Source organism: Daucus carota, chromosome 4 (genome assembly GCF_001625215.2).
Source record: "Daucus carota subsp. sativus chromosome 4, DH1 v3.0, whole genome shotgun sequence".
Classification (NCBI taxonomy): Eukaryota; Viridiplantae; Streptophyta; class Magnoliopsida; order Apiales; family Apiaceae; genus Daucus; species Daucus carota.
Genome location: NC_030384.2, coordinates 42,241,028 through 42,252,746, shown reverse-complemented (window position 1 = coordinate 42,252,746; position 11,719 = coordinate 42,241,028). Strand labels below are relative to the sequence as shown.

Below are 11,719 nucleotides of genomic sequence, written 5' to 3'. Positions count from 1 at the left end.
GAAACTGGAAAGAGCTCTTTAAAATTCAGACCAGCATATATATAATCCTAATTGAAGAAAATACTCCACGAAAGTTTTATGTGAAATATGTGAATTTTGAAACATGAGGAATATTTTAAATTTGAAAGAAATGTATATATATTGGAAAAGAGAAAGAAACTTTTAAATGAGGAGGAAATACAGATAAGAAATCAAGAAAAAGTTGAAAATAAGAAAATATTTCATGAAAAGATAAAATTATGAAAATAACTGAATAATTTTCTCAATTGTTCCAGATAATGGATTCATAAAAGGCTTATTTGGCCAGTTTGGTCAATGCTAGACGGGACTAAACTCAACTTTCATACAATAACTAAGTCCGTATTTTTTTTTAAATAAATCGAATCAGATTTTTGACATGAAACGATGTGATTTTATCATTAGTTTTTATATAAAAATATGTGGTCGTAAGCTAGATTTTGGCGGAAATCATAATAGATCTTGATAATAATATAAATTTCAGATTTTTTTAGACTGCATGGGATCAGATGCAGGATGAGATTATTTTTTGCATCTGATAAAGATAAAATCCATTTCTATCCTCATCTCTCTAAAAAAGTTTAGTGACTCTAATAAACTTGTTTTCTTTTTGCCTAAACTAATAAACTTTTTTTAAAAAAAAATTGTTCTTTTTCCTCACATTTCCAAACCCGAAACACAATGAGAGAGTAGCACTCTTAATTTTCTAATATCATTCCTTTTTTCCTAAAAATATTACTGTAAAACACATATCTTTGAATATATTTTTTTAAAGCTTTTCTTCTTTCCTATCCATTTGCAAGGGACCATTGCGTAAATGCATATAAATTGCAACACGAGAGGGACGAGGGGGGCAGAGCAGTAATAATCTGAGAAATCGAAAACGACATATATTCTCGCTTCTCCAAACACTCTCTCTTTTTCGCCGACATACCAACGGTTCGCCGGTGCTGAGCCGTCGCCGACTACTCCCAACGACCTCTTCTTTAATCTCTCCGAGGTTCATTTTCACTTTACTAGCGCTTCATTCACTTCAATCGTTTCTTAATCTAATTCTCTGTGTATTCCTCATTAGCTGCCTGTTACTCACTGAAATTTTTCTTTTTCTGTTTCCTTATGCAATTGTTATTTTTTGCCTTTGTTTTGTAGGTACTGTTAACGTTTTGGTTAATGTGTTTCTTCTCGAAATAGTTCACGATGATTATATAGCTTAAGCGATGAATTTCTTGTTGTTTTGTGAAATTAATCTGTGTTTTTGCCCTAGTTTTAACTTGTAGTCCATACTTAAAAGAGCATTTCATTTTACGGTCGCTAATATCAATTGTGTCGCTGCCTGAGCAAAATGTGACTGATAGTATTCAGCAATTTCAGCTGAGTTTTTTTAATTGTGGCACTAAATCTTGGTGCTGTATGTTTTTGGTTAAGAGAATAATATTTTTCGATTACGGAGGATAATTGTGTATTTGTAATTTGAACTAATCTATTTGTATTGGCACTTGTAGTGGTTTTATCTATTTTTGTTAGGATATGCGGTGATCTTACTTCAGGAATTGTTTTTTTGTATGTGCTAGGGATATAAGATGATCGGATCGTTGCTTACCAGAGGACTTGTGTATGTTCACTGAATTTTCTGTCTTATAAGTGGTTAGTCTCCTAAAATGTTATTGGATGATCTGATCTTCCTTTTGTTTTGCAGGATGGTCCTTGGTTATGCGTATCCTGCCTATGAGTGTTATAAAACAGTGGAACTAAATAAACCTGATGTTGAACAACTTCGGTTTTGGTGTCAGTACTGGTAATTGAGTATTGTGTTTATGCTTTTTACAAGAAATTAATTAATTAGATCTTTAAGATTTTCTATGCTAAAGGAGTGTTTTATGTCTAATTTTTTTGTTTTTCCAATTTTCAGGATCCTAGTGGCCATGTTGACGGTTATGGAGAGAGTAGGGGATACTTTTGTTTCATGGTAACAAAATTAGTTCTATTATCTATTAAGATCTTTATCAATGGTTTGGCTAATTTGCACATGCTATACCTTTCTCCTTGATAGGGTTCCAATGTACAGCGAAGCAAAGCTGTTCTTTTATATATACTTGTGGTACCCTAAAACAAAGGTAAGATTCTGCTGGAACTTATCTGCTTTAGATGTGTCTTACTTGCCACGCTCATATACACTCCTTGTTTTCTCATTCTCTCAATCATCTCAGGGAACATCATACGTTTATGACTCCTTCTTTAGACCATACATTGCAAAGCACGAGACGGATATTGACCGTAATTTGATAGAATTAAGGACCAGGGCTGGAGATTATGCGATTTTATACTGGCAAAGGGCTGCAAGCTATGGTCAAACCAGAGTTTTGGACATTCTTCAATACATTGCTTCCCAGTCAACACCAAGACCCCGGTCAACTCAGGCATGTATTTACCAAAAAGTAGTCATGTTTTAGTATGAGCATTATTGCCTTTTACTGCTCTTGACTGTAGTTTCTTTACTGTGTTTTTTCTTATGCTTTCGGAAAATATGATTATGTGAAACTGTAGTATAATATGGGAAAGTCATGATGAAGGATTTGTCATGCTGTTTCATTGTTTGGAGCATATGTCTGACATGTTCTGGGACCTTAATCTTTGGTATTAAACGGATGACAGGGGTATGTAGTATATTTTGAAAAACATAATAAAGCCACTATCATTTGCTTGTTTAGAATTTTGTTGTGGATTTGAATTGATGATCGAATGCAAGGGATATCTGGGTTTTTTGGTTAAGACTTGTATTGCGAGAAGTACTTTGTAGCTACCTTCTCTGTCTTGTTACTCGTAGCTCTTTGATTTGGTTAAGACTTGTATTGCGAGAAGTACTTTGTAGCTACCTTCTCTGTCTTGTTACTCGTAGCTCTTTGATTCTCTATATGAGTAGAATATAATGTGTTATATGTATTAATTTCAAGAAAGGTATATATTGCATCTCTATCATCACATCTTACATACTTATCACAAGATTTATTTATTTGATTGATTATTATATATATTCTAAAATCAAAGGTGTAATACAAAAAATTGAGGAATGTTGCTTGTGAAGTGCATATTCGTCTTTCACAATATGATTAGATGTGGTCTTGACTTTTGTCTGCAGCCACAACCAGCTACCAGAGTTCGCAGACCCCCAGCAGCACAAAATCGCCAAGCAGTTGCTACAGAAAAAACTCAAGTTGATGAACCAGCTTCTCCTACTGCTAGTACATCTTCGGGTGAGGCTCAGGAAGACATGGATGAAGATAAAGACCCTCCAGAAGTTCCTGCACCAGCTTCCCCTGTCGCTGCCGTTAATGCACAAAAACTGACTGTAACACAATCTATTGCGGGATTATCAAAACCCACAAATGCACAAAAATCAACCGTATCACAATCTATTGGTGGGTCATCCAAACCCACAACCTCAAATGAAGAAGCAATGGATACAGCGTCTTCTCCAGTGCAAGAGGCAAAAAGCCCTCCCCCTCCTGGACAAGATGCGGTTCTGGAAGAAAGCATCCGAGTTACACGTGGCAGATTGAGGCGAACACGTGTCACATCAATTCGTTGAATGGTGCTGCATTGAGAAGCCCCATTGTGTATATAGTAGCTTAATTACCAAAGTTGTGGACTTGTTCTAGTTTCTGCATTAATTTCTTATCCGGATTTGGCAATTGGGATACCTTGATTTTAATCCATTTGTTGTCCTTAAAATGTTTCTAAACATTGAAAGTTATTCAGGGTTGCTTACGTTAAAAAAGGCTAAATATTTTTATAGTACACAGGTATTTGTGAGTTGTGAACTTGTGACATTCATATATAACGCTGCAGAAGAAGAAATTATGTGGCCTTCAAAATATGCAATATATATGCCAGTATATTGGCCACACCGTAAACACTTACAAGTTTAACAGTATCATTTCTCTTTATAATATGGACCTAGTAATTTGTTTACAATTTGTAAGCCAAAGGCTAAACATGTATTTGTGTAGTTCTAAATGTTTTTAAGCCTTGAACGAAACTAGAGTTTCTCATTTTCTAAATAGTCAAGTTGTTTGAATTTTGACGTTACATAATCAAAGTTTTCGGCATAAACTTTACACATAAAGTAAACAACAATGAACGTGACAAAAAAAAAGGGGTAAACAACGATGAACATTAATCTGATGTAGGGTTAGAATGATCTAAAATAGGAAAATATCTTAATCTCAGGTGTACATTGAACTTGAACAGAAGATTTACACAGTTGCATTTCAGTTATGAAATATCCAATTCTAACTAGAGGGAAAGAAACAGTTCTGGCATTACACTAGCTCTTGCTGTATCTTCTACGCCATCTAATGGTGGCTTGGATTTATTCCTACTTCACTGTAATAGTATATTCTTGCGACAATAGTATTCTGATCTGTATATTTAACTTTGCAACCTTCAGAAGCTCATATTGCATATTGAGTTCAGAAGCTCCGGTAAACTCATAGCAACTAGGTATGTTTCGTACCCCACAGATCAGATGCACAGACACTATCATCTGAGCGAAGCCAATAATCATCATCAATCTACAATGAGAAAAAAAAGGCTTGTTAATGCCAACATAAACTTTAACAAAACAAAATATATTTCAGCATCTGAAAAGATCTTACATGGCTGTCCGAAGGTACAATTTTGTCAAGCTTATACATGTTTGACTCCTCCGAGTGGAAGTTGTTTTCATCCTGGTATCTTCCACCATTCCTAAAAGATGCATCAGATAATTTTATGTCATTTACAGCATCATCCTCGCCTTCCCCATCATGTTTACTAACATATGATGAAACAGAAGCACATAAGAGTGAGATCTATGAGGTCCAAAAAGAGGTATCCTCATATTGTGAACAATTTTAAATACCTTAAAAGAAACAAATTGATTGGCCCCGTTGTACTTCTAACCAAAAGTCTATACTCCTTCCTAGCAAAATTCCCCTGGCCATATACACAGTCACATCAGCTGAGATTGTTTAATTGGTTCTTTGTTATTTACACTGGTTAACTACCAACCTCATCAGGATCAGGAACTTCAACATAACTAGCATGTGGAGCTTTTATCACCATTACAGTCTGATTCTGCAAGTGATACAAATAAACAATTAAACACTGATATCAAATATATAATATGTGAAAGACAGATCCAAGTACACTGCAAAATGAACCTTGAAATGTGGAAGGCTCATGATGTCTTTCTCCGTCACAAACAGATACCTAAAAGAACAAATCAAGTAAATTTAAAACAATAATCAGGTCCAATATATATCAGAGGGGTAATGAGAAACCATACTTCTGAGAAGTTTGACCAAATTTAAGGTCTCGTAGTTGCTCTTTTGTTTTCCTGAGAAAAAAGACCAGATTTCAGCCTGATAGAATGCAAATGAGAGCTACTTGAATTCTCTCCTAAAGCTGTAAAGCAAACCTTATGAGATTTTCAACTCTGTTGTCTTCAGCATACAGGCTTTTGATCTCAGCCTGTAATCAAACGAAAAATGTTGACTTGAGTTATAAGCACAATTTCCTTGTCCAAAAAATGTGAACCTTACATCATGTATCAATGAAGATAGTGCTATATACAAATTATATGTTATCACGAGCCTACTATGTAATGAAGAAACATACTACTAACCTAAACTACACATCTTATATTCCTCGAGAGAAATTTATACATATATCCAATCCTTTTCTTATAAACACAAAAAAGAATCAAATGCTCAATACTTGTGACATGACAATGCCTTAGGTTTGACGTCATACTTTAAGTTTCAACTAAATTTAATATTGTCAGAACCTGTAAAAAAAAGGGTAACTGAGACTCCTGAAAATTTGTGGAACATCGAGACTGTCATCTTTCAACATACTGATATTAAAGTCTAATTTCTGTCAGCAAATAAATATATTGATGTAATCAGCTATACCCTAAACCTCCTGATATGTCCCTAATAGGCAATAAGTCATTCATTTACGAAAAAAAAATACAAATAATTATATGATCTAAGCATTATAATATTTTATGTACCATCAGTTGAGCTGCATGAAATTCTGATTCTCTGAGCTTTGTATCAAAATCCCTGTTAGTAAAGCTTATATTAATCACCAAATAGTACAAAAGTACAAGATAGCACCTAAACAAAAATTTACAACTTACTTCCAGCGGATATGATTCTTTGCAGTTTTCTCGATCAAACCTATTCCTTCAAGAACATTAGTTATATCATAGATTCTTCTCTTTCTCACCTACAAAAGTTATGAAACAAGTCAAATAATTCCTTATGCTTACAGAAAAACTATGATATTAAAGTACCCATCCCAGTTTGTGCATAATAAATAAGTTAAATCAACTCGTCCTTACAAAAAATAAATAAATTAAAATAACTTGTAATAACTGTACTTGCACCTAACTTTAGAAATGGCACTTGCATTTAAAAAAATCCTGATACAGTATAGTATTACAGCTAGGAGGTTCGATTAAATTTCACGAGTCAATTAAGCTTTCCACTATAATAGTGCATTTTATCAGATTCACTGCTACATCAGTATGACCCTTTATACTTGGAGATGTAACATTTTTTTTCACATTCGTAAATAAAAGAAGCGCATAACATCAGTTAATTACCAATAATTATTGTTATTACGGTTTAGGTACCAAACTGAAAGTAAGACCCTAGTACACTTACCCAAAATTATTTTAGTCTTATAAGCAAATACCATTTAAGACTGCATGCCATGTTAAATGCAAACTTCTAGAAAAAAGCTCAAACTCTCAAGAAAATATTAGAATAGATCTAAAACATACCTCTAATACATCTGCAGTCTTGTTTAGATCAAGTGTGCCATCCTTAGCCTCATGTATCAGGCTAATAAATTTCTTTGTCAACAAACCTGCAACCACATTAAACATCCGCGGTCTAAAATTTCAGCAAACCATGATTATTAAAAGATCTTACAAAGTTTTTTATTCAACGGATTTGATCAAACAATCACTTGAATAAAAATAAGCACTTCACAAATTCTCCATACCTAAAGAACTATCATAACGGCAACTAGTAGCTAGATTGAGATTTTCAGCATTCTCTGCAAGGCAAGGAAAAGATCAATGAATATTTTAAATCAATCCATATTTTGACTGAGCATAGTACAAGTAGATTAGCACAAAGTAAAGACAAATTTACCTGCGTATGATTCTTGCTCAGATTTGACTATGGAAACCTTTGGTTTTCTGATTACCTTTAAATTTGGAGAATGCTCTACTCCAGCCGAGTGTTTGTTGCTATATTCATGAATAGTTGTTGTTTCATCACTCTTACCCTTGTCCTCACCAACTATATTTGCTGGCTATACAAAGTGGAGAAAAGCAGGGAGACGCATAAGGATATACATATGAATGAAAGAAGAGGAATGAAGATGAAGACAGAAGCTAATGGAAAGCATACAAAACCTCTTCTTTATATTTTTTGTTTTTCTTAAATTCTTTTCCACAACAATATCTACGAAGTAAGATATGCTATCTGATTTCAGAAATAAGATGAATTACGCAAGTAAAACTACCTCGACTCAACCTGCCTTTTAAAAATGATGTTTTGTGAACTGCATACATATTGTTTATCCACATGATTCCACATTCAGATTTATTGAGAAACAATAACAGATATAATCACAAGTTGTCTTTTAATATAGAGTAAAATGAAAAGTAGTGGCCGAATGCTGAACTTTATCCGTTTTTACACTTTATTGGCCAGAATTTCAAATTTACAAATAGGCAGCCAAACATTATTTTTATGTTTCAAAGAAATGGCTAAGGGCCACTTCTCTTAAAAACTAATCTTTTTTTCTTAAAAAGTAGCTCTTACCTACCTTTTTAATTAATTAAGACAATGTAAGGCCATCCTATTGCAAATTTGAAACTCCAGCCACCAAAATGAAAAAAATGGATAAAGTTCAGCCACCAATATACTTTACTCTTGAATATGTCAAAGCATTTGCAAAATTTTACATAATAAGGATCTCCAATGGGGTGTCATGCCTTGCAAGTTCTCATTCTTCCAAAATTGTATTGCTCATTAATTCTAGAAGAATATAAACTTATTTCTGTCATCCATTTGAATGAGGGAATATCTATAAGTTTGTGTAACAATAGATAAACAGGTACAAAGAGTATACAGTCTACTTGATTAGAATAAATGGCATGAGATAGGAATTTAATAAATTAATTGTGAGGTAAATCAAAGGTGGAACAAAAAAGTAAAGAAGAAAAAAGAAATTACAATGTGCATATCTTTTTATAGTAAGGTTTGTGAAAGATACGAAGCAAAAAAAACAAAAAAAAACCCTGCAAATATTAGATTGGCTGCATCGAATTCTTGTTTAAAATTATCACAACACTTGACAGAAAGAAGAGGGGGTTTAATTTTTGATGATTTGTCACAAGATTGTACACCGTTATTTATTGGACCTCGTTCCATTTCCTCCAACTAAACGCAGTGTAATATATATCAACTGAATATGACTCTGTAAAACTATAGTCATAAAGACAAAAGATACAAAAAACATAAATCACAATACTAAGGAAAGGCTTGGTGATTTATTTTGTGCAGGTCTTGTTTCGAATAGCATTAGTTATTCACTCATATCCGACAAAAAAACGGATAAAAGAACAGGGACAAAGACATTCAATCCCCCTCCCATAGATTGGAATGATACCAAATAGATGAAGAATTACTCGTATTCATCATGAGGTACACAAAAGTTTGTCATTTACACACGAAGCACAATTTATCGTTTTGTGCTTGAAATAAATAGCACAGTAACTACGTTCTGAAGAGAACTCCATGAATTTATGGATTAATGGAGAAGCCAATAAACTAATAAATATAAGTTGTTTCATATATGGAAACACACATCCTCAAAGCAACACCCACTCCCTAAAAAGCTTAACCGGCAATCATTGGAATTTGTTTAAAAGATCAACCGGCAATATTAAACCAACATAGTTACATTCAATAGTTTGTTTATGTTAGGAAGGGTCAGTGGCGGAACTAGGACTAAATTTCAGGGGGGGCTCAAATTCGAAAGCGCAGCTGAGTAAGTTGTCGTGGGTTCGCGGCTGAATGAATATATAGTAGTGAAATTTTGAGCTAGGGGATTGTCAAATGAGTGCGTATGACTTATGAGTGTATCTTTTTGAATTTACTCCCTCCATCCCAAATTAGATGATCCTTTTGAGAAATTTTTTTATTCCAAAATAGTTAGGTCTCTTTTTTTTCCATGCACATTTATCAACAATCTTCCATTCTTACCCTTTCTTATTTATCATTTCTAATATACTATCTAGCTAATGTTATAGAAAGTCAACGCAATAAATATGGGCAGAAATAGAAAAAAGAACAATCTTTTGATACTCTTTAATATACGTGCAATGAGTAAAAATCTCATCTAAATTGGGATGAAGGGAGTATTTGTTAATCTGTCTTTAAACTACGAGCAAGTCCAAAGTAGAGAGAAAAAGAGAGTATGCATAAAAATTTATTTGAAAATATTGTATAGAGCAAGGAGAGTGAGGTGCCTTATAAATAAGATCGGAGGAAGTTGTCCTAATGATATAAGGCATCACTAGATCAACATTTTTCATCAAATACCCTAAATTATGACTTAGGATGTGTTATAAGGTATCTCCTGGACACATTCTAAGTGCACTGAATTATGTGTTATAAGGTATCTCCGGGGCTCAAAAATTTTCTTTTCTTTATTTTATAATATATCTATGACTAAAATAAAAAAAATTTATTAAAATTTTTTGGTCTAGCCGGGGCTCAAGCCCCCCTCTGCCCCCCCCCTAGTTCCGCCCCTGGGAAGGGTGCATCACAATTATAGTAGACAATTAGTAGTTAAAAGCCGAAAAAGGCATGTAACATAAACTTCACAACAAGTATTAGAAACATGTGTCATTACAATGCATTTAAAGTAAAAAAAAATCAAGGACAATCATCAAATCTGATACACCTCAAAACTCAAATTGATCATACAAAATAGAGCAGACGGCCGGCCAGTCTGGTTTTTCAGCCAAAAATTACAAAAACAAAAAAAAATCAAACGAAAGATGGGTTCAAAATAGGGAAAAAAAAACATTGAAACAGAAAAAAGAAAGACCGAGAAGGAAGAAATGTGTATTGCTCTAGACCGAGGTTAAAAATACAAATGGGCACATACAGTTACAGATACGAACATATGTACACAAAAAGATACACACACAGACACAGACGACAGACAGACAAGGTACGAGGTAGAGATACAGATATATATATATACCTGAAAAGTGGGGGCTGGAGGAGAGGGAGAAATGAAGGGGTTTTGATAGTTCCTCTTTCTGCCAGGCTTCTTCTTAATGTGAATATCATGTGTTTGTGTAATTGTGTTTGTGTTGTAAAAGTGGGGGTGCTGCTGATGATGAAGATGAATTGCAGAGAGGTGTCGGCTGAGCTCTTCTCCGCCACCGCCACCTGCCGCCGAGCTCGCCATCCACCAACTTATCGCAGTCGCAGCAGCTTTGTTTTGGTATTCGGACGAGTAATATATTACCCTAAAAAAACACAATACTCCTTTTATGTATGATTTTAATTGAGTACTAGTAATATTTTTATAAACAAGCAGCGGGAACTCGATCTCTAACTCCAACACTTGGAACCCACTTTTCAGTTTAGAAACACTGTTAATCAGGGCCCACCTGACATCCATATAGGCATTGGGCTTTGACAACTTCAGTTGCGGCTTTTTCCATTTTGGGCCGGGATAGGCTTCTTAGCAAATTACAGTTTAAGTCATTAATTTTCTTCATGGAAGCCCATATGCTCCATTACAACTATAAATTCAATACTACTTTCTTTTAATATATATTTATGATTTTTTTATTAATTTATAGTCATTAATTTTATATTCAAATAAATTAATAAAATCACTAGACTTAAAAAGTAATCTAATATAGATTAAATCATTACTTTTATACGAAAACGACGATTTTAGAGTAGATCTTACACTTTCATTCTCTGGATTTTATTAAAACAAAACTAAAAATATAAAATAATAATAAAAGAGTTTATCATCAACAAATTCATATGAGATTTAGAAATTATTTTCAGGGAGAGACATGGACAGTCGGACACTGACCCGCTACACGCTGCACCCTGTTTTCTGCTCGGAAAATGCTTGGATGAGTTTTAATTAGAATGAATCTTATATTTGCATCGACCCCAATTAAAATTCACTATTGTATATAATTTTATGTACCTTTTTCTCTTCAATATGCTCCTTGTGGCCAGCAGGGACAGGAATTCCGTAAAAAAAAAAACAGTTTTTGTTTTCTTATATGAAAAGATTATAAATATTTTTTAACTTTCACAGAATTTAGTTGAAAAATATATGTTCATATTTCTGTTATGAATATTTATGCTTTAATCTTCTGCCATGATTATTCATAATTCATATGATATAAGAATGGAGAATTAAAATAAATGAATTAATTAAGTCATACATCCTGTGGACTGGGTGAGTGAAATTAGCACTTATATATGGCCTTCTGCTAGTTTACCAAATGCACTAATCTACATTAGCATGTGTGGTCTTGATGGCAATACCTGCTTACTCTAAAATCATAAGTGAATATGAAGTAATC

The 11,719-nt window shown here is 33.6% G+C and overlaps 2 protein-coding genes across 3 annotated transcripts; one reads left to right on the top strand and one right to left on the bottom strand.

The window, feature by feature from the left end:
- The first annotated feature begins 812 nt into the window (after window positions 1-812).
- Window positions 813-3,813, top strand: LOC108216246 (putative HVA22-like protein g). The gene is made up of 7 exons (XM_017388953.2): window positions 813-1,018; window positions 1,590-1,630; window positions 1,715-1,813; window positions 1,928-1,984; window positions 2,069-2,132; window positions 2,226-2,435; window positions 3,155-3,813. Exons 2-7 carry the CDS (start codon window positions 1,599-1,601, stop codon window positions 3,602-3,604), a joined length of 912 nt encoding a protein of 303 aa, XP_017244442.1. The 5' UTR covers window positions 813-1,018; window positions 1,590-1,598; the 3' UTR covers window positions 3,605-3,813.
- Window positions 3,814-4,171: 358 nt separating this feature from the next.
- Window positions 4,172-10,706, bottom strand: LOC108217718 (transcription factor E2FC). 2 transcript variants are annotated; one of them, XM_017390599.2, is made up of 13 exons: window positions 10,360-10,706; window positions 7,227-7,389; window positions 7,075-7,128; window positions 6,851-6,936; window positions 6,203-6,291; window positions 6,074-6,125; window positions 5,477-5,529; window positions 5,345-5,395; window positions 5,220-5,268; window positions 5,068-5,133; window positions 4,919-4,992; window positions 4,674-4,764; window positions 4,172-4,589 (listed from the first exon to the last, which is right to left on the bottom strand). In XM_017390599.2, the coding sequence occupies exons 1-13, from the start codon at window positions 10,567-10,569 to the stop codon at window positions 4,515-4,517; spliced, it is 1,113 nt and encodes a 370-aa protein (XP_017246088.1). In that variant the 5' UTR covers window positions 10,570-10,706; the 3' UTR covers window positions 4,172-4,514. The 2 variants fall into 2 exon arrangements, with proteins under 2 accessions (XP_017246088.1, XP_017246087.1); XM_017390598.2 differs by having other exon boundaries at window positions 4,674-4,830; window positions 10,360-10,704.
- Window positions 10,707-11,719: the final 1,013 nt, after the last annotated feature.